At 40.8% G+C, this 27,626-nt stretch overlaps 3 protein-coding genes and 1 long non-coding RNA gene across 7 annotated transcripts; 3 read left to right on the plus strand and 1 right to left on the minus strand.

Moving 5' to 3' along the window:
- Positions 1-42: 42 nt before the first annotated feature.
- Positions 43-4,077, plus strand: nmnat1 (nicotinamide nucleotide adenylyltransferase 1). 2 transcript variants are annotated; one of them, XM_037103203.1, is made up of 5 exons: positions 43-176; positions 508-647; positions 1,334-1,517; positions 2,468-2,592; positions 3,083-4,077. In XM_037103203.1, the coding sequence occupies exons 2-5, from the start codon at positions 533-535 to the stop codon at positions 3,481-3,483; spliced, it is 825 nt and encodes a 274-aa protein (XP_036959098.1). In that variant the 5' UTR covers positions 43-176; positions 508-532; the 3' UTR covers positions 3,484-4,077. The 2 variants fall into 2 exon arrangements, with proteins under 2 accessions (XP_036959098.1, XP_036959099.1); XM_037103204.1 differs by lacking the exon at positions 43-176 and having other exon boundaries at positions 191-647.
- On the minus strand, positions 1,530-9,214 carry LOC119022403. Of its 2 annotated transcripts, none has more exons than XR_005075904.1 (3): positions 8,537-9,214; positions 6,600-6,704; positions 1,530-1,756 (listed from the first exon to the last, which is right to left on the minus strand). It is a non-coding gene; the product is annotated as an uncharacterized LOC119022403 (long non-coding RNA). The 2 variants fall into 2 exon arrangements; XR_005075903.1 differs by lacking the exon at positions 1,530-1,756 and adding an exon at positions 6,356-6,485.
- On the plus strand, positions 4,221-7,478 carry rbp7a (retinol binding protein 7a, cellular). Its single transcript, XM_037103208.1, has 4 exons — positions 4,221-5,927; positions 6,328-6,506; positions 6,678-6,779; positions 6,929-7,478. The coding sequence occupies exons 1-4, from the start codon at positions 5,855-5,857 to the stop codon at positions 6,986-6,988; spliced, it is 414 nt and encodes a 137-aa protein (XP_036959103.1). The 5' UTR covers positions 4,221-5,854; the 3' UTR covers positions 6,989-7,478.
- Positions 8,104-27,404, plus strand: ube4b (ubiquitination factor E4B, UFD2 homolog (S. cerevisiae)). 2 transcript variants are annotated; one of them, XM_037103202.1, is made up of 29 exons: positions 8,104-8,429; positions 9,626-9,845; positions 11,135-11,270; positions 11,598-11,685; positions 12,032-12,176; positions 12,270-12,495; positions 12,722-13,204; positions 14,171-14,275; positions 16,017-16,158; positions 16,574-16,674; positions 16,855-16,969; positions 17,779-17,862; positions 18,334-18,390; positions 18,811-18,927; positions 19,135-19,233; positions 19,332-19,445; positions 19,772-19,970; positions 20,300-20,438; positions 20,599-20,698; positions 20,890-21,017; positions 21,179-21,277; positions 21,401-21,636; positions 21,720-21,846; positions 21,985-22,129; positions 22,439-22,573; positions 22,740-22,931; positions 23,578-23,752; positions 25,908-26,054; positions 26,239-27,404. In XM_037103202.1, exons 1-29 carry the CDS (start codon positions 8,406-8,408, stop codon positions 26,301-26,303), a joined length of 4,143 nt encoding a protein of 1,380 aa, XP_036959097.1. In that variant the 5' UTR covers positions 8,104-8,405; the 3' UTR covers positions 26,304-27,404. The 2 variants fall into 2 exon arrangements, with proteins under 2 accessions (XP_036959097.1, XP_036959096.1); XM_037103201.1 differs by lacking the exons at positions 12,722-13,204; positions 14,171-14,275.
- The last annotated feature ends 222 nt before the right edge of the window (positions 27,405-27,626 follow it).

The following is a 27,626-nucleotide window of genomic DNA, read 5'->3' on the forward strand; positions in this document are numbered from 1 at the left end:
TTGAGGCGTTTACGGATTCGGGATTTGTGATTGTGAACGTAGCTCGAGACTGCGGGTGCGGCTGTCTGCTTCCTGGTCGATCTCCTGCCCAATCAGATTCCTTCATTTTAACGCGTCAGTACCGGAAGTCGGCGTATCATTCCATCCAGAGCACCTGACTGTCGCTGTGTCTCCTGGTAGTAAAACGAATATTTACGTTACTCTACGCCTCATTTGCAGCCTATCGTGACCGTGTTTTGTGTGTTTGAGCAACCTGCACGATCATTTCGGTGGCAAACTCGCGTTGCCTGGTTACAGAGAGAGCTAACGTTAGCTACTGTTCATGATGCAATGATGGCGCTAACGTTGGATTCAGCTAACTCTTCTTCGAGTTTCGATTAGTAACTAACACATAGTCAGTCGCTCTGGTGTAGCGGACAGAGCCTCCCCTCAGTGGCAGTGTTTTTACATGTTAGCCACAGCAACTAACTTCAGTCTTTGCTTTCCTCTCCATGTGTGCTGCTGTAGTGCTAACCTCGCCCCAGAATGAGGCATGGAGGATCACAATACAACCAAAGTGGTTCTTCTGTGCTGCGGGTCCTTCAACCCCATCACCAACATGCACCTGAGGATGTTTGAACTGGCCCGAGATCATCTAGAGGAAACAGGTGCAGTGAAATCGGAATAATACCCTGTTGCAGTGATGTTTCTGTTGTTTTGTTTTAAAGCACCATTATGTAGCAATTATTATCTTGTGAGAATTGACGCTCCCCACAGTTTCTGGGTGTGACAACCCTGTCGTGAATACAAATCCCAGGTCTGCAACAGTTAGCCAGGTAATATTGCAGGTGCTAACTACAAACAAAACTCATTATGTCATAACAATGTGATGTGTCGAAAACTTGTATGTTAAACGTGCATGCAAAGCTGTGATCCTGCCCTCTCACTGAAGTTGCATAGTGCAGAAATAATCATAATTCAGCCTGTTGCAAGACACTGTATCATCAAAATGATTCTGAAGCTGTTATTTTTAGGGGGAACATTGCATAATGTTGCTTTAAAGTGGTTGTTCACCTTGATTAGCAAAACATGGCTTAAATTTATTTCTGGTATCTCACCATGCACATACTTAAAGAAACAGAAATAGAACGATTGAGCAGCCATCTGTAAATGTGTAAACAGGGTCATTATTACCAGCAACAACAAAAAAAAATAAAAAAAATTAACCAATGATGTCAATGTTTTTGTTATTGAAAAATGAAAAAATAAGTTGTTAAAAAAACAAAAAAGGAAAAGCAATCTTTACACACAGTATCAGATTATTATTACTGAAACATAAATGTGTTATTCTAAGGCCAGTACAGGGTGGTGAGAGGCATCATCTCTCCGGTGGGTGATGCCTACAAGAAGAAAGGACTGATTGAGGCCTGCCACCGTCTGGAGATGGCTCGATTGGCCACAGAGTACTCAGACTGGATCACAGTAGATTCCTGGGAGAGCTTTCAGTCAGAGTGGCTGGAGACGGCAAAAGTTGTTCGGTAAGTTGACGGTTCTCATTTGTTGTGAGTGCCTGTGCCCCTGTTTTGCTACCTTGAAGCCAAGGAGTGTCTTTTGTGTTCAGCTGCTATGATAAGTTCAAGGAAATCTGCCAAGGAATCTAAGAGAATTCCTGTCAGCTCTGTATCAGATTTTCCCTGCTCGCTGTTTTCCGTTTTCCTCTAATTCTTCCCCAGTGGCTACACCTCAGGCAGCCCATTCATCCTCTCTCTTGACGTAACTGAAGACAGAAGAAATTACTGTTAAAGTAATGATTTACAAGCAGCCCCTCCAGCAGTTTAAGATCTGACGTGGTGCTTAAATGCACGTGACGATTGGTGCTGTTATGTTTGAACAGATGTTAACAAATGATTGTGTCCTACAGATGCCAGCGGAACTTTTGTGTCAACTATGCTGTTCATACAGCATTTGTACTTTGCACAAAGACTAAATACATTTTCCGACGGTAAATAAGTGACATATTGTGCAAAACGCAATCGCAAGAAAAGTTAGAGGGCTTTATTTTGTTTGATTCCTAAAGGACTAATCTGTAGCATCCAAAAGTGTGAAGAAGTGTTTTGGTTGGATACTGACTGATATTCTGCCACTATGACTAATGTTTCCTGTAAGGGAAACGGTGTGCAGTTGGGTGTCACACCCACTCAGGACTGCTTCACTGGATAGTAATATAGTATAATATGATAATACACGTGCAATATATTTTATATTCTAAATAGTATGTTATGTTTACACATTTTATTTATTTATTTTCATGCAAATACTTGCTGCTGTTTTATCCTGTTATATGCTGAGACAACTGCAAGAAAAAAAAATCCAATCTGCACTGTAAGGTGTAATTTGAATGACAAAAATGAAGAAAGTCTTATATGTAAAAAAAAAAAAAAAATCAGGTATTTGGATGCTGTGATAATAAATGTCTGTATCCGTTTAGGCATCATTATGAGGACCTTCTTGCAGCCGAGGAGAACAACGATGATGTGGACACTGTCAAGTACGCAAAAAAGAGACGTATAGAAGAGAATAACTTTGAGGGTTCATCTCAACACAAAAGGAAAGGTGGGTCACTAACGCATATGCTCAGAAACTTAAGTATTGTTTTCTCAGTCAACTCCTCCCTCTTCCAGTCCCTGATTTCAGACGAGCAGCAAGTCTCATCCTGCTCACTGTATTCATCATTTACTGTATTCATCTTAACTCGGAACAGGAGACAATGACTTGAAGGTGTGGTGTGATGGTGTGGTGTGTGTCACACCATCACACCACTAACATTAAAAACACATGTCAGACAGCATTACGTAGGCCTCAATGTATCAGTGACACAAACTGTGAACATAGCAGCCAAGTATCCTCCAACATTCTCCACACTGGTGACAAAAAAAGTTTGAAGCGTGGGAATCTCTTAATCTTCTCTTAATATCTTATTGTCTGTCTTTTATTATTGTTCTTTTTTATTTCCTTTCACGCACTTTGTAACCTTTAAGATTAAGACGAAACACAAAGTACAAGTGGGATGCGTTACGATAAACTCTCCTCTCTTCGTGTCCAGACCTCCCTCAGCTGATGTTGCTATGTGGGGCCGATGTGCTGGAGTCCTTTGGGATCCCCAATATGTGGAAGCAGGAAGACATTGCTGAGATCGTGGGCCGCTTTGGTTTGGTCTGCATCACCCGCAGCGGCAACGACCCCCACAAGTTCATCCACCAGTCAGACATGCTGTGGAAGTATCGCAAGAACATCCACGTGGTCCGCGAGTGGGTGACCAATGAGATCTCGGCCACTCACGTGCGGCGGGCGCTGCGCCGCGGTCGGAGCGTCAGGTACCTGCTGCCGGAGAGCGTGGTTCTCTACATACAAGAGCACGACCTCTACAGTGCTGAGAGCGAGCAGAAAAATGCAGACGTGGTGTTGGCGCCCCTTCAGAGATACACGGGCGCTTCCTCGAGCTGAGGGACGTTGCTGCTGCAGCGGCAAAAAACGGAGCTGTTGACACTAAGTGCTGTGGGTTTACTGTGAATTCAAAACAAATTAGACAGTTTATTTAAGCTTCTGCCAGTGCCTACTTTACAGAAGAGTCTTTTTAGTCATTGGCGTGTGTGTTTTTAAGGAGATAAACCTGCACAGGCATTTTTTAAGTGAAGTAATTTTAGAGATTGTTTTACTAAGTGTGTGTGTGTGTGTGTGTGTGCGCGCAACACGCCATAGTCAGAAAACAAAATAACTACGCAGCAGTTCACCAGCCTGGAGGTCATCTAGATGAAATAAATGTGGCAACTAGGGATTTACAGTTGTGTGTGAGGTAGCCAGTGTGGTATCGCTTGAAACGTGATCAGGGACAAATTGTCTTTCTTAGCTTTACCACCACTTTACCCCACTTGCTTCAGTAAACTCCTCTCATCTCATCACACATCTTGTACCCATAGCTCCCACACACTCCCTCTGGCAATATGCTTTGAAACATGTTTACTTGGTGTTGCAGATTTGATACTCAAAGTGTGAGTTGTATTCACTGGAAACAAAATAAACAAACCTCTTTGTTTCCCGCTTTGAGAGCTCTTCATTGCTGCGAGGAAGCTATTGTCTCATGGAAAAGAGACTCGTGACATCTTCAGTTAAGGAAGTGCCAAAACGACACCTTTCTCATTTGATTAAAATGCTGTCTGTCGGCGGGGTTACCTCTTATCTTTTACGTTAATCATCCCTGAGAGCAAATAAGGGCTGAAATCACTAAGTGCCGATAACTAAAGACTCATTGTGAAAGCTGTGTGCTACAATGGAAGTGTAACTGATTACATTACGTCACTTTAGTTCACCCGAAAGCGGTAATTCAGTCATTATCTACTCGCCACCGTACCCATGGAAAGTCAGGGGAAGTTCCTTAAGTAGATGGGGACGTGTTTTAATGTTTAATGGAATTTAATGAAATTTCACCCAACTTTCCATTGACACTGTACCGACTGGATACAATTTTAGTTCTGGGGTGAACTTATCTTATATAATAAAATGTTTGGAGGAAGCTGATGTCACCCAAACCTTTAAAGGCTCACTGAGAGGTCATTGGGATAATGCGGTTTGTTACATCACAAAGTCAGATTTATGAATGAAACATTAATTTAATCTCTCAGATGCCCATGACACAGTTCACGTGCAGTCTTTGATGAAAAAAAAAACTCCCCTGACAAGGTTGTTTCTGCAGCAGCTGACCTGCTGGCTGTGCAGATGTTGTCACGAGGACTAAAACTACCTCAGACTTTTGACACGCTTCATCCATTTTGTTTGCTTTCAAACCGGAGCCTCATCAAATTCCCACCGCGCTACATGCCAGTCTAAACAACAAAGACATTATTATGTTTCATGCACAGATATGTGTGTCATCATAACATAGGTAATTCTCATGAAAACAGCAGGCCTTCTTTCCAGTTAGCTATGAGGTTTATTCCACAGTTAGATGAAAAATGGGACGTTTTTTAACAGATATGGTCAACCTCAATTAGCATGAATTGCACTCAGTAGAGCGCAAACCTCCGCCAAGGCCAATAGTCCCCTTTATCAGCGTCAAGTTGTACAGCCAGATACCAGCCACCTAAATACGGCTGGTTTTTTTTTTCATCAAGATCCATGTTTTATGCATGTCACATATCTCGCAATGTTAAAGCAAGTCAGACAGAAGATCTTGGATCTGTCCCTTTATCCAGATCTGCACCATAAGTTAATGGAGTCTGATCTGGGCTGAGACCTGTCCTCCATCCAAGTTTCATGGAAATCCATTCAGTAATTTTGGTGTAATCCAGGTGACAAACCAACTTCCTTGGCAGAATAAAGATAACTATTTAGGAAATCACTTTAAAGGATAAAGTTCAATACATTAAGCATTTGAGATACTATATATTAACACTGTTTATGCAAATCTTGCAAATTAATTTACCCTATCTTAAAAAGCATTTCTCCAAACATAAAGATCAGCGCATTAAATGTCAGCATATTTTTCCTTCATGTTTCGACATGCATGCATGTGCAATTCGTGTGTGACTCCGGAGGAACAATTTTGAAGGGTTTATTTATTAAAAAGTGCGAGACCAGTCTGACCTGTCTGGCTTCCCTTCTGCACAGCAGCACTGATGAGAGCACCTCCCTCCCTCTCAGGTCTTCAGGTGACAGTGAATCAGGGAAAGGCACACCCACATTTATACCTCCAGATTTCTGACAAAACCACAACCTCTCTTCTCAACTCCACATCAGCACAGCAGTTTGACAGTCGCATGTTTCTCACACATACACACACATTTCTCACAGGAAAAGAGGGAAACAAACAGCCACCAAAATGCCAGCCAGCTTTTGCGGTACATGGGAAATGATCAGCAATGTCAACTTTGAAGGCTACATGATCACGCTGGGTGAGTCTTTATACACGTTTTGATGTTCTTTTTTGATTTGGGATGTCTGCATTCTATTGCCCTGACTTTAACTGTGCTCTAAAATGCATTCAAATGATACAGTGTTAAATAGAGTGATAGAGTCATTGCCACATTAGAGGATTTTATGGCAGTGCTATTGATGTTATGCATGGGACTGTGTGAGGGACAGAATGTTTGTCCCCCAGTTTGTACTCTGTAAATTCAGCTTTCATTTTCGCTCCAGGCAAGGTGCAAAATAGATGTCTAGTGAATGTTCAGATTTGACCAGATTATTATTGTTGTTGTCTTCGGCTGTTGAGTGAAGCACATCTACCAGGAACTTGCATATTTTACCTGCATTTGGCTGCTGGCAGGTGCTAATTCTGAGCCCTGTTTCCAGGTGTCAGCCCTCCCTTACGAAAGATCGCCCTGAAGCTGAAGCTGAAGAAGGTGATCGAGCAGCAGGGGGACCAGTACATCATCAAAACTCTCAGCACCTTCCGAAACTACACCATCTCCTTCAGAGTGGGTCAGGAATTCAAGGAGTTTACCCAGGGACTGGACAACAGACACCTCAAGGTGAAAATGATTGTTTGACGGCAGGGTATTGTTTGTTTAATGGGAGAATAAGTGTAATAGCACAGGTTTTGTAGATCATTAGATGTGTTTTACCTTTTGTTCAGGCCGCTAAAACTGTCCTGTGTTGTTTTGTCCCCCCATTGTCTCTTCTCTCCGTTTCCATCTGTGCAGTCACTGGTGACATGGGAGGGGAACAACCTGGTGTGTGAACAGAAGGGAGAGAAGAAGAACAGAGGCTGGGTTCACTGGATCGAAGAAGACAAACTACACCTGGTAAGGATGTGGATATGTACAATTTCACCACATTTTTGATGCACAAAACTAAATTAATTAACTGTCCTTCATTTACACAAGTATACCTTTTAAATGACATTTTTATTGAACGTGTTAGATAAATATTTCTGTGACTTGTTACCCCTCAGGAGCTTCACTGTGAAGGAGAAATCTGCAAACAGGTTTTTAAGAAGAAGTCAAACGAGTGAAGAGGAATGACAATTGTTTTTTCTGGAGAAGTTACTCAGTGAATAAAGACATCATGTGCTAGATCGAGCACTCTAAACCCTGATGAATGAAACCACACTACATTGCGATGGCATTTTCCCTGTCAGGGTTTGGACTGACACCACTAGATGGCATTAGTGCATAACTTTTGTCAGATACTGGTCTACACTGTTTTGGGGAGCTTGATGGTGCTTGGCCTCAGACAAAATCTAGCCCTTTTTTTGGCTCCTTTCAGCTGGCTGAAAAAAACATTTGTCAGCGGTTTGGTGAAGACTTTTTGTTTCCTACAGATCTCTAATGTTTGCTTGGACAAATTTGAGCTAATGTGTTTTTTTCTTTTGTACTGCTTGTGCTGTCCATCCGACATTTGGATATTTGTTACAATAACAAAAATGCCTCATTCATGTAGATACATTTATACATCCGGACAACAGAAAGTAAGGTGTAGGATGCTTTGGAATTCAGTTTAATGTGGATTTTGTACAATAAAATTAGTTTTGAAAGAAATCTGATGTGGCATAATTTGTTATTTCATCTTTCCTTTGTGTCATTCCCTCTCTTATTTATCTGATTGTATGCTCACTTATTAATCTGGCCTGTGTCAGCAATCATTCCAAAGGTGATGAGGAGGAAGTGGTGGGATATAAAAATCTGAGCTATAATACAATGGGGCTTTAACTGTGCAATTTAGATATCTACATTGTTTTAACTGGCAGGAACATCCTACAACCGTGGTGTACAATTAAACATGTTTGTAGTGACCTTGTGCCACTCTGACTGCTCATGCACACTGAGCTTAAAGAATAACTCCAGGGTGTGCTGTTTATTTTTTAATTTTGAAAATGAACCAAAAACATGAATCTGATTGAATCAGAGCATGTATGTATGTATGTATGTATGTATGTATGTATGTATATATATATATATATATATATATATATATATATATATATATATATATATATATATATATATATATATATATATATATATATATATATGTATGTAGATAGATAGATAGATATAGATTGATATAAAAGGTGAAATTACATACTTATGTGAAGCCTCTCACCTCCTCCAGCAAGCTTTAAGTCACGTGACACTGTGTAAAACCAAAATGGCCGTGGTTGTATTTTGACGTATAATAGCCAGCTACTTTTCTTTTTGTTTCAATCTTGGTAGAAAACTAGCAAACGAGAGACTTTGCGGAGGATCTTTATCTGGCCACCCTCCGTAAACCGGTGTCCTAGTTTTTATCTTGAAGACAATCAGGACTGACACGTATTTGTTGAAGGAGTTAGACTATGCATATTTAGTTCTAATACAGGCTAGCTAGCTGGCTCTGGCTGGCACACATTAAAGCAGTTGAAAGTGAAATAGCTAGCTAACTTAGCTGCGATGGAGGAGTTGAGCGCAGATGAGGTAAGGTGACAATGGAATAAAGGTCAAAATGAGTGGCAATAATTGCCGTAGCTGCATTTTGCTAAAATTTAGATTTCCGTTAGCACATTTCTTTCTTTCCTTCGTACCTTAGTTCAAATGGTCTTGCCACTAGCCGACTTGCTACTGAAGCTAACCTAGCTCAGAGGCTAGCACAGTCTAAACTGAAGAAAAGCATTCGCGATAAAATCCAACATTTAGCTCAACACCCGCGTACATAAATGCGTGTTATCCAACGTGACCCACTTTGTATTTATTTATTGGAGCCATTTAATGTAGCCGAGTGAACCGACTAGAAGTTGGATGTGGGTCGTATGTTTCTGTCACCGCTGTCAGGACCTTAATTTAATTTAGCCGGGGCACAGTGCTAACCTGCTAACGTAATGCTAGAGGCTGTGCAAAAGCTGGCCCGTAGACAACATCGTTTTCATGTAAAACAACATAATACAAATGATCACGTCGGCTTGTTTTTATCGGGCATGTGTCCTATACACTTTATATTTGACGGATAACGTTGAATTGTGTTTACTGAGTTGATTTGCCATATCGTTGCTGTAAGCTAGCTGTCAGTTGCTAACGTTGTTTTGCTAACACAAAAATTAGCCTGTGAGACGACTCAGCATAAAAAACACACCGGGCCACCATTGTGCAATGAACTGTGGGCCGACTATGTGGCCACTGAGCTGTTCCTCTTGAACCATACACTACATTATATTAACAGTATTTCGTCACCATGTACCCGTATTAAGGTACTTGATAAACTCTCAACCGAGTGTGCAGATTTACTACCGTTGATGTCCTCACTTATGAGCTCAATTAGTGCTCACATCTGACTTAGTTCTTAATGTAGGTTACATTGTTTGTTCTCGGCGAGGCCCGTATTAAATTTAGACTATGTTTCTACAAAAACGATGAATGAAAATCGATCAATTATTCAGAGTGTATATTGTCTGTGATTAATGATCCATAAAGGGATTTGAAAATAAACTTATCCCTGACAATTCCTATGTTGTCCAGGCAGACTGTGCCAGTCACTTTACCAGAGATTAAAAACAGTGTATGGCTAATCATTTAATGGTCTATAAACATTTTGAATTGTCATCATACTCGCTTACTTTTCAGTGAGATTTCATTGTACTTTAAGTGTAAATGTAAATCTGCTGGTATGTTTATTCAAGATTCGCAGAAGGCGACTGGCACGACTTGCAGGTGGACAGACATCACAGCCCAGCACCCCCCTCAGCACACCCCTGACATCCCCACAGAGAGAGACTCCCCCTGGGCCGCTCCCAGGACCCTCAGGTGCCGGACCCCAGCCCCTGCCACCAGCTGCCTCTCAATCATTGGGGCTCAATGTCCACAGTGGTACACCTGCCACATCCCCTATGGGAACCTCTGGTAAGAACCAAATAAATCTACAGGTTTCAGTATATATTTAGCATTTTTATTTTTGCAGTGCCGTTATTGCAGGCAACCATTTAAGGTAAATGTTAACTTTAGGTTTGATGTTAAGAGCAGGTCCGCATCCAGTCTGCTTTTTTTCCCTGGCTGTCTCCGTAGAGTTATTGTTAACGACCTCTTTCGTACTCTATATTCTGACCCCATCATCCCACTCAAATGAGTCTGGGACATATTATCTTTGAGACTCTGAAGATAAACAACAACCACACTGAAAGGGACCTCTTTGTATTTATGACCTTGATATTTGAGCAGGAAGAACCAATCATACACGCCGAGTGATGGCAACACAAACGGCAGCGGCATGTTGTGATCAACAATGTCGCTGTAGGGTGAAATTGTCATAGGTCTGCTGCACAGAGTAAGAATTGAAGCTTTCTTGTGCTGCTCTAGAAAACACACTAATGAGCCTTGTATGGGTTAGGGTGACAATTTCCAGGGGTTCTTTGTTGGTCCCTGGTGATGTTCCTACAGAAAAGCCACCAGATAGGGGCTGTGCTACTTTCAAGAATTTGTTGAAATGTGTGATTTTCTTCACAGCAGTTACAGATGCCTTGATTGCATGTTAATGCATTGCATATTCACTTTGATGGAGACAGTGTAAACAGTGTATATTTGTCCTGTTTGTAATCAGTGTTGTGCAACCATGAAGAAGTTAATTCCAGCTCTTCATCCACACTACTTAATCAGCTTTCTCTCTACCCGTTTGCAGTTTATCAGGGCTGTTAATCTTAAAAACAATAATCTGCTCCTTTGCTAAACATAGTCTGAGTCTAAAATGTATTACTAAAATGGTAGCTTAATCATGTCTAACCGCTCTAGCTTTCATTGTAGGCAAATGTGAAAGTTCATTGGAAATGGACAGAAAATATGGGAACAAAGCATTAAAACTATAAAATAGAAATGAACAAGAAAAGATGTGTCAGACTAAAATTCAAGGCTGGACAGGCTGCAAGTACAAAAATACAAAAGCCATGTGAGAGGAGTTTTTAGAGGAAACTTGTGTGCTTTAGTTACTGAGACGCCAGCAGTCTAAACTTTTATTTAAAAAAAAGAACAAAAACCACAGGATAAGCAAGTAAACTTGAAAACATGACACTTGCAATCTAACTTAAAGCCGGGCCCACAATATAACACCTGTTTCAGAATCAATAAGATAAATTCTTAAATCAAAACATTTTTTGAACTTAAAGTGCTCAGTTGTGTTGTTTTCTTTTCCTGTTTTGCAGGGGTGGCATATGGAAGTCAGAGCAGTGAGGGTGTGAGCTCCCTGTCCAGCTCTCCCTCCAACAGCCTTGAGACTCAGTCCCAGAGTTTGTCCCGATCGCAGAGCATGGACATTGACACTGCCTCCTGTGAAAAGAGGTGAGAATTTTCTCACTGCATATTTAACTGTCCAGTTCAAAGGTTTTAATAAACTCATGGAAATGCAGCTAAAACTGTATTGAAATCCATGTTTTGCATCTCAAATAGTCCTCACCTCTGTGCTTGAAAGGAGTCTGTAAAAAAAAAATTCAAAAGCACCTTATTCCTTTTGATGTTACTTCAGAGAGTTACATTCGTCTTTGTACCAAAAATTGGCCACATGTTTTGCTTAAAAATGAGACGATACAGACATTGTGGTTCGAGTGTTTGCATGGTCTGCTTTGGGATGAAGATGCTTACTAACTGCACCTCCATCGTTTTTTCCAGCATGTCCCAGGTGGATGTGGACTCAGGGATAGAGAACATGGAGGTGGAGGACAGCGATCGCAGGGAGAAGAGGAACTTGACCGAAAAGGTAAACAGCACCAGTTAATATTTCCTAAAAGAGAGGGATTTTTATCCTGTATTTCTTGGCCTATATGACTTTGATCATGCCATTTTTGAGATCAAGCGAATCTTTAAATGAGCGAACATGAAAACAGTCTTTGGCTGTTGACAGGAAGGTTTTCGGGGACTTTCCATAGACGCTATTCTTGGTTTCATTTTCATTTATTTCTGTTTATTGATGCATACCTGATTCCTGACAGACCGGAGTGATCGCCAGATAATGCTGACTAAAGATCATCCACTTGGCTTTAACTCTGTAATAGCTTTATGTTGTGATTAAGATGTCACTTTAATGTTCTATTTCTGCACCTCAGGAAACCTCTGCAAACTCAGATGTCTCAGAAGAACAGGCTCTGCAGCTTATTTGTAAGATCCTCCGCGTATCGTGGAAGGAGCAGGATAGAGATGTCATCTTTCTCCCTTCACTGGCTGCAGAGTTTCACCAGAACCCTAAAGATGGTATGTCACTGCAAGCTGTCTTTATCTCAGTCACCATAACAAGCTGCATTTCATACTTTGATTGTTGTTTTTTTTTATTTTCCACTCCTGTAGTGTACTCTGACTTCAAAGACCTGATTGGTCAGATCCTGATGGAAGTCTTAATGATGTCCACCCAGTCACGTGTCCACAACCCCTTCGCCAGCTTAACCGCCACCTCTCAGCCAATTGCAGCAGCCAAATCCCCCGACCACCGTCTGACATTGGTGCAGCCCTCCAGTCAAGGTGGCAGTCCCATGGGCCCCAGTGCAGGGTCCTTTGGAGCCAGCTCTCTGTCCAGGCAAGTACCTTGACTCATGAGTTCTCACTCCCACGTATCAAGGCTCTAAATAGGCCACCTGCACTCCTTCTTAAAAAGTGTGCTTCATTGATAGTTAATTGTTATCAAGTGGTTGGAAACCATTGCCATTTGTCATTTTCTGAGTTGGATTTGATCATTTCTATTTTGTACAAATTTGTTGCTAGATGAGTTTTACCAATCATCGTCTCATCAATGTTGTCCACAGTCTGTATGGGTGTAGTATTCCTCACTCAATGGCTTTGGATGCAGCCAAGAGGACCTCCCCATCTCTCCTCTCTCCTTCCACACCCTCTGTACCTTCTACACCCTCCACCCCACAGTTCGTTGTTCCCCCTAGCCCACCTGCTAACACTACCACCCCAAGGCACATTCTCAACCCTCCTTCTGCACCCATGCCCATTTCCCAGCGCTACCGACCCTACTCGGTCACTTCTCCCTGGGGGGGTCCTTCCCCAGTTAGTCCGGGTCCCAGAGGATTCACTTTCCTTGGACCCTCTCCTAGCCCTGCTGGGCCCTCTGTTCCTCCCAACACCCCAGTTCCTGTCCCACCACCTAGCCCTGTGTCCCGCTCCTTGAGCTCTCCAAGGGCTCGCAACCAACCCTCCTCCACACCACCTGTGGTGGTGCCCCCTTCACCCAGAACGAATGCCCGACAGGCTGCCTTTGCTTCAAGGATCCCACCGTCTAGGTATCTCATGTGCATGTCAGTTTGTGGTGGCAGCAAAGCAAACATACTAAACCCTTAACTTTTAAAGAGCCAGATTTGAGAGTCGACTACATCTTTGGCCAAATCCCTTTTGTTGTATTTTTAAATTTCATGCTGTCAGTTCTCATTTACACAGGCTTATGATTATCTCAGCTGGGTATGATTTAGACTGCTAGTCTAAAAGTTAATGAATAAACTAATATTTTTTTCTTGAGGGAAATAGAAAAATATATAATCAGCCATCAGTTACAAATACTCCCAATGGTGATTTAGATAAAGAAAATTACCGAACTATATAATGAAACCTTTCAAGCTCCATATATTTTTAATTCATGTTGATTAGCATCACTTGGGAGTCAAAGATGCTAATATATGGCATGTTCAGACAATAAACAGAAATTCTAATCTCATTAATTGAAGTCTCCAGACTGCTTACATGTATCATTTTCTGTTTGTAAAATCTGGCTCGATTGAATTAGGCTGAATGGCCCTGATCTAACCCCTTTGCAAAATAACTAACACTGGATATATTTTAACAAAGATGTTTTATAGCTCCCACACTGCTACTTCGCAATGAAATTCTTAAACAAATAAGATGTGGCTTACGCCTCTTTGCATTGGCTTGCTCAAGACAAGTTGTGTGAGTGATTGTGACATTCAGTTCAGTTATCGGTTGAAAAAATGTTCTGACAGTGTGTTAAAGCTGCAGACAAAATGGCATTAATGAATATTTTAAAAAGAAGTAGGACAAGGAATAGTCCTGAAGCAAGCATGCGACCCTCCAGCATTCTTTCCTTAGTGCTCCCTTCTTCCTTGTCCTTTTTTCTTGTGACTTTTCACCATTACACATTTGTCTTGCTGTTTTTTCACTTCACCTCTGTTTGCACAACATCCTCTTCTCTTTCAATCTTTGCCCTCACTCCTCCTGTCTTTTCTGTGTCATGTTAGCCCCTTGTCGTTCCTGTTCTATGCCCTCTCTGACATGTCTCAGGACAGCAGTGATGAAGATTCTGAGGAGGAGGAGGATTTTTCAAGAGTTCAGTTTGGGTCCAGGTACACTGCTGCACGGTGTGTGCGTGTTAGTGTGTGCTTGCTCAGTTACTTGTCCACTGCATGATCCAGATGACCCAGGGGGCTTAACACTAACTGTGCTCAGACACACCAGGGTAGAGTGGTGAAAAATAAACGGATGGATCTTAAGCTTAAAGAGCGCTCTAACTTTGTGCTATGCGTTTTGGTCTTCAGAGGTTTTGACATAAGGTGGCTTAACTGTAACTTTTAAGATGAAATGTGGCGGTAAGTATAAAATACAGTTCCCCTCTGTGCTGTAGAACTTAGATGCTATATCAGCTTTCAGTGTGGTTTAGGTGTGCCAGAATAACTGAAAACTGATAAAAACACATTTATCAAAACCCTTCTAGGCGTAGTAGTCCCTTTTTTTAATTATTGGGTAGAGTCAAGTTTGAATTCCATTTTTACAGTTGTGTGAGTATATGCACTGTATTGGTATGTAACCATACACATCCAAAGCAAGGATCTTCAACTGCGAAAGAGCATGTAAGCTTAATGGAGAACTGTTCTATATCATTTAACCCCTATAGTACAGCATAGGCTTACTGCAGTTACTATACTAGCTATGAAATTGAGAAAAATGGCTTAAAAGTTTATTGATTGAAATGAATTCTAGGGAGAAGGGTTAGAGAGAGCATCTGTGTACTTATTAAATATGTATTATTCCAATATTTTTTGTGTCTTAATGACTAATAATGCAGATACTTCACTGTCTTTGTATCACCTGAAAAAACGGTATAGAAAGTGCAATGACAAAGTTCAGAAGAACCACGGCAGACTGCAGCAACTACACTTACTGCTGTGCTGTCTTGGCTTTTGGTTGGATTTTGTAGTTACTGCAATTTTACATCGCCCTTGCTCTAAGATGGAGCAAGACTAAATTTAGAAATGTAGTCACAACATAAAAGAGACATTTAAGAAATTTCAGTTTCAGTCATATTTTAATTCCGATTGTTACTGTGCTTTAGCTTTGTGGGGCACTTTGATGACTGGAACTGTATATTATTAATTAAATGCATGTGTGAAATCGTTTGAGAAAAGGGAGTCTGATTACCTGCTCTATAGGTATTTGTTTGCTCCTGAAGTGTATAAGTGGAGTCTGTCTTCAGAATGGCAAAAACAAACGCTTGAATTTAAAGTTTTGTTAAACTTTCATCTCATATTTGTTGCAGAAAAATCATGCATGGTGAATCAATTTGCATTCTTTAACAACGTAACCTGTTGTGTCAGTTTCATTTGTGGCTTCAAGAACAATTTGTAACCCACAGTAGAGGTTAAATTCCTTTACTGCCTGTGTTTTATGACCAAAAAAATAAAGATTATTACTTCATGATGTTTGCCGTGCTGTGAAGCAACTCCACAAATAGGTTTTGCGATTACAGCTGACCACTAACAGCAATTTAAAGTCTTCCTGCCATATATGTCAGTTGAATGTGGCAAGCTGAATCCTAATATCAGCTTCAAAGACTTGCAGCTTTTGAATATTTAATAATGATTTTTCCCCCCCTTTATTTAAGAGCCCAGTACTGAGATGGTGCTGCAGTGTCATTACTAATGCCCTATAGTTTGTTTCTTTCAGGACCCTTGAGAGTGGCTTTGTTAACCCTACATACGTGATGTTTGATGCCAATGATATATCTCTCAGTGATGATATGGTGATGTTTTCTGTTATTTGATGAACCCCTCTTTGTCCTTGTTTTTGTGTTTCTCTTTATGTTTTTAGTCTTGGTGCATGTGGAGGGGGGTTGTCCTGCGATTCAGCCAGCGACCGTTTCACCATTGAAACATGCAAAGAGACAGAGATGCTGAACTACCTCATTGAGCGTTTCGACAGTGTTGGCATGGAGGAGAGGAAAGCTCCCAAGGTAACTGGCTGCCTGTTAGACAAAAAAGGGAGAAGTCAACTTGATTATATTCGGGTGATAAATGTGTGTGAAAATCTGTGTTGTCTGCCCTTTTCCTGAAAAAGTCTACCTGTTGGACTGAAATGTATTATAATAATATGGTGATCCTTACTATAGTTTCAACTGAAAAGTTCCTTTTTAGCGTGTTCAGTGTCTAAATTGGTTGCAGAATGTCTTGAGGACAGAAGAACAGCCTGTACTTCAGAGACTAGCTGCAGGCCAGATGGTCTGCCAGTGAGTGAAGGTGTAGCTCATCAAAGAACACTGTGATTCAACAGTCTGGAGAGAGCTTCTGTGAAATTGACAGCAGACATTTTTATTGCACCTCTAACCATTTTCCCTCTTTCTTTTTCTTTTCTTTTTCCTGTCCTCTCAGATGTGTAGCCAACCAAATGTCAGCCAGCTTCTCAGCAACATTCGCTCTCAGTGTATTTCCAACGTTGCCCTGGTCCTGCAAGGCACCCTGACCCAGCCTCGGTGAGAAAAGTCAGCCACACACTGACAATTTTGGGTTATTTTCTTCTTATCTGGCATTATATTTGCGTTATGTTCTGTTCCCTTTTCAGTTCAAGTCTCCATAGCAACTGCTCTTCACCTCTCGACACATTATTTATTTATTTAATTTCAACACAATGCTTGTCTGTTTTCTACATGTAGGAGCCCTCTCCAGCCGTCTTTGCTGGTACCTTACATGCTGTGTCGGAACCTTCCGTATGGCTTTATTCAGGAGCTTGTGCGCATAACCCATCAGGAGGACGAGGTGTTCAAACAGGTGGGAAGCATATCCGTCCATATTGTGATGCCTCTTGAGACTTATTCAGTTAGGCTGAAACCCATCCCAGCATACCGTGAGGGCAGGATGAAATGTAAGATACGCATACGCATTCCTGTGGGTTGATGGAGCTACACCATGCTGACTTTAACTTTGATAAAAAACTAAAACTCTGTCTCTGCAAGTCAAAAATGAACCTGTGAGTCAGCCATTCACATGAATGTAATTCAAGTAATGGCATGTTGAGGTCTCTAAAGCACCTTCACAGTTATGAAGAAAAGATGATAATGGAATAGAAGATTTTCAGTCAAGCTGAAACAGGAAAGTAGTTTCAAGATAGAAATAAATAAATGAATAAGACCCCCATCACATTATCAAAACAAGGATCTCTCAATAGTGCATTTTGCACACCTGTTGTTTTCAACTTAAAGTCTCTTTTAAGTTTACTTAAATTCGATGACAACATTAATTGCATTTGGGATAAAAGTATACTTTTATACTTCCCCAAGTTAACATCACACAGATTAATTGAATTATTATTTAAACTGCAACTGTACTGTAATTTTTGGTAATGGTAGAATGTATAGAGAAAATGGCATCGAAATGTGAAATACTGTCATGTTACATGGATGTCATCTGCTACAAATCTTCCTTGATTTTTTTTCTTATTCTTGAGAAAATGAAAAACTCAATGCAAAAGTGATCATTTCCACCTATCATGAAACTATTGCGGTAGTTGTGGAAAAATAATTGCAAATTATTAATTTTAGCTGTTGACTAGCCCTGATGTTTACTACCTTGTTTTTCAGATCTTCATTCCGATCCTCCATGGACTGGCTCTTGCAGTGAAAGAATGTTCCTTCGACAGCGACAACTTTAAATTCCCCCTCATGGTAAGGAGATGTTGTCCTGGTCTGACCTGTTCTGTAGCACAAGGCAGGAAGTGATCCCTAACGTAGTTACAGTTACATGATGGGATGTACATTACAGCAGCTTAAAGAGGTCCTGACAACCTGTCTGCCCAGTGGATAGACAGCTCCAGATGTTCAGTATATGAATCCTGCCACGGTGATGCTTTTCTTGCTAATTTTCTAGAAATCCTGAGTCAAGTGCTGTCTGCCACTTAACATTCAGGCTGTCAGACACATAATAAAGAGCCATTATATGATTTGAGACTCAATTTGGGCTGAATAGTTGATTTTAAACAACCCTTTTTTGTCAGTTTTGATTTCCTTTTTTTTTTTTTTTTTTTTTTTTTTTACAAATGTAACAAGTAAAATAATGACTTAAATCATCATTCAGTTGCTAATGTTATGAAAGTTTGCTGTTTGTGCCATGTATTCTATGTGCTTTCTTTTTTACAGGCATTAGCTGAGCTTTGTGAAATCAAGTTTGGAAAGAGTCACCCAGTCTGCAGTTTGGTGAGTATACATTTGGATGTCCAAAGCCTCATTTTGGTACTTGAGGGGTTCATCATTATGTCGTCATGGCTCAGATTATTTTAGGCCTTTTTATTTCACTAGAAAATGTGTTATTTTCCTCTCGGGTCTGGTTATTGTCTTTGTTGTTGTTCTTTGAGTTTATATTACTTGGCTGCTTGTTCTCTGTATGGCAATTAATTACATGTTAACATCTTACCCATTACTATATTTTTAAGACACATTTAGCTTTTCTTAGCGACCCAAACAGACTGAGCTGGCAGTACATTGTGTTTTTCATTGTTGTCCACAGATGTTTACAGACACATAGATACAATTCAGTGGCTGAGGTTTGTTACTAACGCCACAAATAGTCTGTGTTACCACTATATAATGTGTGCCTGTCCTGGCTCTGCTCTGTAGGCGACATCACTGCCGCTATGGTGTCCCAAACCTCTGAGCCCTGGTTGTGGGAGAGAGATCCAGAGACTGTCCTACCTGGGAGCCTTCTTCAGCCTCTCTGTATTTGCTGAAGATGATGTGAGTTGTCTAATCACTTAAATAATTACCATAAATCAGTAGCACCAGATTGTTGCCAATTTGCAATATATTCTTGTGCCTTAACGTCCTGCCAAAAGCTGAGAAATGTCTCAGGAAGGAGAGCAGACTGAATCCAATAATACGTCAAAAGAGAAACACTGCAAGTTCTTTAATTAATCTTAAACCAAACACTTTTCCTTTCTTAAGACCAAAGTAGGAGACAAGTATTTCTCTGGCCCAGCCATCACCATGGAGAACACGCGGGTTGTCAGCCAATCATTGCAGCACTACCTGGAGTCAGCAAGGGTGAGTGTCGTCTTTATCATGCATGTATACAAAATCACAAAATGTCTTTTTGATGTATGGAGAAATTTGTTAAACTGGCGTGTCATCTTTTTTGTTAGGGTGACCTTTTCAAAGTTCTCCATAACATCTTACTAAATGGAGAAACACGCGAATCAGCTCTTAATTACATGGCAGCTCTAGTCAACTACAATGTGAAGAAAGCCCAGATGCAGGTAAGTTGCAAAAGTCATTCAATCGAACATAATCAACAAAAAGTCATTTGATTTACGCAACTAGCTCAATAAATGTAATTAATTTGTTCAGTTCGATATTTTTAATTGGCTGCATCTAATTGATTTGGTGATTTTATTATTTTTAAAATGTTTCAAATAAATGAGAAATGGAGTATACAAAATGATGTTCCCCTATTCTCTCACTGTAAACAGCCAAATGAAAGTTTGTTTTTTTTTTTGCTTGTTTTTCATATTCAGGTTATAGGTTCAGCTTCTCACATTAAGTTGCAGCTGTTCTGAATTGACCCCCTTCTCTCTTTTCCTAGACTGATGACAAGCTAGTGTCTGCAGACGGCTTCATGCTGAACTTCTTATGGGTGCTGCAACAGCTGAGCATGAAGATAAAGCTGGAGACGGTCGACCCCTACTACATTTTCCATCCACGATGTCGCCTTGCTGTCAGCCTGGAGGAAACGCGTCTGAAAGCCACCATGGAGGAGCTCAAGAGCTGGCTCACTGAACTGCGTAAGTTGATACTTATATTTCAAGTTATTCATTAACCTGATGAATTCTAATATGAGATCAGTTTTTCTCGTTTTGTTTTTTCTTGGATGTGATCCAGTTAATCTGAGAAGAATCGTTCTTGTTACTGTCTCGATAATCCTTTTGCCTCTGCTGTAATTGTAGTCATGTCTAAAATTTGTGTCACACGTTACAACTTGAAAGAATGAATTAAATACCTGATATAGTACTGCTAAGTTTGTATTGAGGCAGAAAAGCTGATATTTAACTGGAAAGACACTCGTGTGTTTCTATAATTTGAAATAATGGATTGTATTTGTTCACATGGATAGATGAAGATCCCAACAAGTTCTCAGAACCCAAGTTCCCCACCGAGTGTTTCTTCCTGACGCTGCACACCCACCATTTGTCTATCCTGCCTAGCTGCAGGCGCTACATCCGCAGGTTGCGAGCCATTCGTGAACTGAACAGGTACACACACGCGCACACACACACACACACACACACACACACACACACACACACACACACACACACACACACACACACACACAGACACAGACACAGAGGTATTCATAGCATGCTCGGTAGATGTGTTTCTAATGGTGTTTTTTTTTTCCTCTCATGTTAGGACTGTAGAGGAGCTGAAGAACAGTGAAAGCCAATGGAAAGATTCTCCCCTGGCAAGTCGACACAGAGAGATGCTCAAACGATGCAAAACCCAGCTCAAGGTCAGTTTAACATCCAGTGTCTTCCCTTCATTGATTGATTAAACCTTGAACACTGATTTAAAGGTACAGACACGCAAATCCCCTTCCGTCACATTACTGAACTCGCTTTAAATGCTGAACGATGCAGGATAGTATGACAAAGCATATTTAGACAGACGTGATCCTTACTGTATGTGACTTTGTCCTGTCAGAAACTGGTGCGAGCCAAAGCTTGTGCTGACGTGGGCCTTCTGGACGAGAACCTGCTCCGCAGATGCCTGCAGTTCTACAGCACAGTAATCCAGCTCATTCTTCGATTGGTAGACCCTGCCTACCCAAAGTGAGTCACCCTGCAACTGACACACCATCTTACTTTTTGTTGTGATAATGATGTAAAAGGATCAGGATCAGTGCTTCTTCTATGACACACTGTATTTGACTTTAGAGTGTATTACAAATTAAGATCCAAGTATCAAATGTGTTTCTTCATTCCTTGCACAGCATCACCCTGCCACTGAACCCTGAGATTCCCAAAAGCTTTGCTGCTCTGCCTGAGTTCTACATTGAGGATGTGGCTGAGTTTCTGCTTTTTGTTGTGCAGTAAGTTTATAGTTTTGCAAAGTTGTCTGCTTAAAAGAAATTAAAATAGAGATTAAATTACACGCAAGCCATACATTAATCATTACACTATCATTACGCCTCATCCTCCCTCCATTTTCCCAGGTATTCTCCCCAGGTTTTATACGAGCCGTGTGTCCAGGACATCGTTACCTTCTTGGTGGTGTTCATCTGCAGCCAGAACTATATCAGGAACCCATACCTTATCGCCAAGTTGGTGGAGGTGCTGTTTGTCACCAACCCTGCTGTGCAGCCTCGTACTCAGCGATTCTCTGAAATGATGGAGAACCACCCGCTGTCTGTCAAGCAGCTGGTCCCCGCCCTTATGAAGTTCTACACTGGTGAGTTCTAAGTATACTAATATTCTTCTTGGCTGTAAGGTCTTTGTCCCCTTTTTGACTTAAAAACTGTGTCCTCTGGTCAGATGTCGAGCATACAGGCGCCACCAGCGAGTTCTACGATAAGTTCACTATACGGTACCATATCAGCACTATCTTCAAGAGTCTCTGGCAGAACCTTGCCCACCATGGCACCTTCATGGAGGAGTTCAAGTGAGTTTGGTTTGACAAACGTTTTTTGTCATGTAAGAAAAAACGACACAATTTAAGTTTGAGTCAGTGGCTGTCTGACTTTGATCAATTCCAAGCTGACCTGCTCCTCCATCTTCTTTCATGCTTCCTCCCCTCTAGCTCTGGCAAGCAGTTTGTGCGCTACATCAACATGCTGATTAATGACACCACCTTCTTGTTAGACGAGAGCCTCGAGTCCCTGAAGCGTATCCATGAGGTTCAAGAGGAGATGAAGAATAAGGAGCAGTGGGAGCAGCTGCCTAGGGTCAGTGCTCATACATAACTTATCGGGTCATTTAATTATTTACCAGGTTTAACATACATTGCACTGTTTTACATACATTACTTACAGATGGTTATGATAAAGGAATTGCCTAAATGACACAGAATTGAAAAGACTTTCAAAAGGAAGGGATACAAATTGAGGCGGGAGACACAAAATGTTAACATAGCACAATTGTAAGTGTGTGCACCTGCTCACACAATAACCACTGAGTTGTACAACTTGGCAGAAGGTAACTGTTGAAGAATATTTCAGAGTAGTATTGTTTTGTTTTTCCCTGCAAACTTTCAGGAACAGCAGCAGAGCCGCCAGTCCCAGCTGACTCAGGATGAGCGGGTGTCTCGCTCTTATTTGGCCCTGGCCACAGAGACGGTTGAAATGTTCCACATACTCACAAAGCAGGTCCAGAAGCCTTTCCTCAGGCCTGTGAGTATCGCTGCTCCACACAAAGTTGTCACATTTTAAGTTGATAAATTCAATATTTTCTTCTTTATTAGTGGACATAAATTCTTAATTAAGCAACATCATCTGTCTAAACTGGGCATTCTAAGGCTGTCGAGCTTTTCTAAGCGGCACCATCTTTCTCATACAGGAGCTGGGGCCTCGTTTAGCCGCCATGCTGAACTTTAACCTCCAGCAGCTCTGTGGGCCTAAATGTCGTGACCTGAAGGTGGAGAACCCTGAGAAGTATGGTTTTGAGCCCAAGAAGCTCTTAGACCAGCTGACTGACATCTACCTGCAGCTAGACTGTGCCCGCTTTGCTAAAGCAATTGCAGATGACCAGGTTGGCACAGTTGATCATGAATACTGTTTTTTTTTTTTTTTTTTCCCCTCAAATTTCAGGCATTTCGATGTGTGTTAAAAATACCTCCTGATTCTAATTTAAAAAAGAAAAACACAAGAGAGAGTTTGTTGAAAAATGGTCATGAGAAAAGGCTCCAGGTCATTGTGGTAGATCGCCTTTAAGACACAAGACATGAGTTCTCTGTTGTACTTTATGAATGTAATGCAGTGTTTTACCCAGATTTCACCCAACCCAATACACCCCATTAATCATGAATACCTACTGATCCCCAGATGATGCAAACAGGAAGCAGTTAGGGACACTGTGGTCAGTTGATTTTAATGTGTAAAGTGAACATTTTCAAGTGCTTGATCGCTTTCCACTTTGTTGTTCCAGAAGTAGAAGTGTCAGCGAGGTACATTACATTTTGATAGAACTATAGTGGTGTCCCTGTAATAGGTTTTACAAGCTTTAGGCTGAAATGTTGAAATATCATTCTGCATCTTATATCTCTTCCACAATGTCCAGCCAGAGTAGCGAGGTCTTTGCCCCATTTCCTTGTGAATGCCTTCTTGACTACTGCTGATAGCATTTTTTCTGTCACAGCTCACTGATCATTTCCCTTCTTTTTTTTGTCCATGTGCAGCGGTCATACAGCCGTGAGCTCTTTGAGGAGGTGATCTCAAAGATGAGGAAAGCTGGTATCAAGTCCTCCATCGCCATTGAAAAATTCAAGCTGCTATTGGAAAAGGTGGAGGAAATAGTCGCCAAGAACTCCCAGTCTGAGATGGACTACAGCGACGCACCTGACGAGTTCAAAGGTGTGTGTGTGTGTGTGTGTGTGTGTGTGTCTGTCTTTGTCTACTGTTTCTTTATGCAGCATAGGTTTAACTTTTACATCTGTGTATCCAGTAGAGGTAAAAGTACTGAAAACTTTCTTTTGTATGTGTTTTACTATCAATCTTGTCTTTAGAAGCTCTGAAGTCTGTCTAGAATTCCTGAAGTCTAGTTAGACATTAGTCGAATCTAGCTCAATCAAGTTATTATTAAGGTCCCCAATAAACAATGTCCTAAACAAGATCCACCATTATTTCCCATGATGTATTAGTTATGAATAATATCCATATTAATAAAGAAAAAAGTGTCTCATTTTGTCACAGCATCTAGCATTACAGTGAACATCTTTGGCCCCAAGCAGAAAAAGTCAGAAAACTGGTGTGACCTCGGGCCACTCGGTCAGACCGACAGGATCTTCAGCAGCCTCTGTTGCTGTTGAGTTCCAGACATTTGCAAGGGATTTTGCAGATCATAGAGGTCATATAGACAGCTTAGAGCAAGGCTATCCTATAACCACAGACTTAATATAATCTAGAACAAGAACGTGGCCCACATACCTCCTTTGATTTCCAGTTATGCCAACCAACCCACCACAGTTGATGGGAGTGTGCCGTACAGCAGGTTGGAGTATCAGCTTTCCATGTGGTTAAAATCTCCCGTGCCAGGTTTTATTTTTGTATCTTACAAGACCTACATTAACAACCTTGTGACATTTCAATATGGAGCACACTTTATTGAAAGCACTTAATAAGGATTTATTGGATATTTTTTTTTACTGGTGTTTTGATAGGTGCACCAATATCACTGTCATACAGTATATAACACATTTTTATTTTCAGCAGTTGAGGTTCAGTATGTGACAAATATTTGAAGACATGCTGTGTCTCTTTGTAATATTTAATTGTTGTTTTTGCTTGTTCTTACAAACTTTTAGCTTGTTTTTGTTTTCCTGCAACAACAACTTCTTTTTTTTTTTTTTTTACCCCAATCCTGATCCAAGTCCTTTTAATATTTAGTAAATGCCGATACAGAGTCCTGATCCGATACTTAGCCTTAAGTAATATGTTCCTGGATAATACAGCTGCATTAAGAAAAAAAAAGTACATGTGTCCAAGCTGTTCCTTAATAGGTTTTTTATTGTGTTGAAAGAAAATATATACTTTGATATGGCTCTTTCTTATTCTGCATATGCTATTGCAACATTGGCCTACCACCGTCCTTGCGTTAGCAGGTGAGTCTGACTGTGCGCTATGACAGCAGACCCTCATGTACAGCCAGCTGAAGTGTGTGCGAGACGCAGCCCACGCTTGGTACCTCCATATCATCCATTGCTTTTTTTTTCATATTCCTTACGCTGTCACATAAAATAACATGGACACGTTGCTTGTCTATTTCACACACATTCAGCATCTCCTCGATTACCTGTCCTACATGTTCTGCTGTATGAGACCCATGAAACCAGTGCGCATACCGGCACGTTGTAACTTGAAAGTGGAGTAAATGTACTGTAATGCTGAAATGATGGGGCATACTGGGGATTCAAAAACTTCAGATGACGAAGAAAACCCTGACCCTCTATCACTGTAGTATTTTATCGTATCATGTGTGGTATTAAATGCCGCTCTTTTGTTAACAGGCGTATTGTAGATATTACATGTTGCCGTTGGACTGCTCTTGCTTTCTAATTGAAGTTATTTCAACACTGCAGACATTTTATCCACAGGTTTGCCAGATCCCGATCCTGCAGATCGAATCGGGACATCCCTAAGATTAATACATTTCTGCTTAATTCAAAAAATTTTGCAAAATCCAGAGTGTGGATTTGCAAGCTAGCAGCATTCCCGTGTTCAGATGAATGAAAAACATTTGAGTACTAATCTTTCTTCAAACACAATGAGCAGCCTGTTGAGCAAACTGTGATGTTTGTTTAGCCTCTTTGAATAAAAAGAAAATGTTTAAAGCGATATGAAGACAATAGCTGTCACTGTGATGAAAGACCAGTGCTGCTGTTGCTGCTGTGGAACTCCCTTTCTCTGCAGCTCAGAAGCATAAAATCAAGGTCATCAGTTCAAGCTTGTTGGTTGTTGTTTTGAGAGTGTTTTGGTCCTAATCTTAAAGTTTAGCATGACTTTGTTACAGACCCTCTGATGGACACACTCATGACCGACCCCGTGATTCTGCCCTCGGGGAACATCATGGATCGATCCATCATCCTGCGGCATCTGCTCAACTCCCCCACTGACCCCTTCAACAGGCAGCCGCTCACAGAGAGCATGCTGGAATCAGGTAAACCCACCACGATGGTTTTATACCAGTGATTGTGCAGGCAAGAGAAAATACATTTCAACCTCATAGCATCAAAGCATTTGCTGAGTTTTAGGTTCAAGTGATTTCAGGACACCTAAATGTCAAAATAAATTACTGCCTGTCAGCTGCTATTCACAATCCTTGTCTTTTATTAATTTTACAGTCCCTGAACTGAAGGAGAGGATCCACGCCTGGATGAGAGAAAAACAGGGCGGACGGCCTGTCTAAGGACCACATGTCTACATCATCTGGCCTGCTAACCATCATCAAGGGATCTGTCCAAATCGCCTGAATTCAGTGTCACTTCTACCGATGACAACAACAAAAAAAACAAACATTTTGAATGGGGAAAAAATGGAGACCTGATTTGATTTTTATTCGCATTTACCCTTTTTGTCTCAAACCATTACCATGGTTCTAAAAACGAAATATAATAAAGTTAAGACTTTTAAGTTTTTTCTCATGAGTTTGTGTATATATATATCAAAATATATACATATATTTAACAAGAGTTAGTTAATGCATTATAATGCTGCAAGAATACGTTTCCACCACCGACACGTTTACCAGCGAGGTGCATACAGTCACTTCATCGATCATTTTTCCTTTATAGTTCTCATTTTGTTTTGTAATACTCTGTATGGTGGCTTCATTAAAGATGTGATTTGAGGGAGAGGGCTGGGCATTACATTTGGGAGAGTGTGGGTGGGTTCTGATAAAATGACTAGCTTTGAGTTTTCATTATCAAGACTGTGACAATTATGAACTTGAGTCCACATAATGTATGCTGGCTTCCCAGAGCTAACTGACGCACAGTTTGTGCTTGTAGACCAAGTTCAGAACTGGGAATATCCATTAAGGATGTAGCTTAACGTAAACTGATCCATAATGTCAGCTTCCTTTTTTGAGTACCGTAGGAAGATAGGCAGTGGTTTACCAAAATACAGTATGTTCGGTTCCTTTTTTTTTTTTAGTCACATTTTCCCTGCTGACTTCTGACTTCTGACTGAATTTACTTCTTGTGTGTGCATGGCCTCAAGTCCAGAACCTCCTAAGCGCCTCATGGACAAATAACCCTCTTTTTAGGCGAAGTGGAAGGAAAATGAGAGAATGTAGCATGAGCACCAGAACACCATTTTAGGGAGCACACCATTTAACAAGTCTGCTCTTCAGAACCACTGACATCTCACCTCCAGATGGTCTCTTTCAAATGGCACTGTACCTAACTTGACCTTGCTGACCTTAACTGTACAGGAAACGATTTCCTTTAACCACATACCTGTTTTGGAAGCTAGGATTTTGAACTGAAATAAATGATGATGCACATTATTTCACAACTCGTCGCTGTTTTTTCCTCAGATTGATGCTGCAGTGGTCTTATTTGGTCACTTTTTGGACAAAGTTTTTTTTCTTCTTTTTTTTCTTACTATTAAAAAGAAGGAATTGATAACAAATCAACTAGAAGGTAATCCTGTAAGAGTCCATTTTATACAGTGAATGGACATGCAGCACTTCAGGTGAGTAGGTGACTTTTAAACACAAATGGCCACA

This window comes from Acanthopagrus latus, chromosome 7 (assembly GCF_904848185.1).
Source record: "Acanthopagrus latus isolate v.2019 chromosome 7, fAcaLat1.1, whole genome shotgun sequence".
NCBI classification, from domain to species: domain Eukaryota; kingdom Metazoa; phylum Chordata; class Actinopteri; order Spariformes; family Sparidae; genus Acanthopagrus; species Acanthopagrus latus.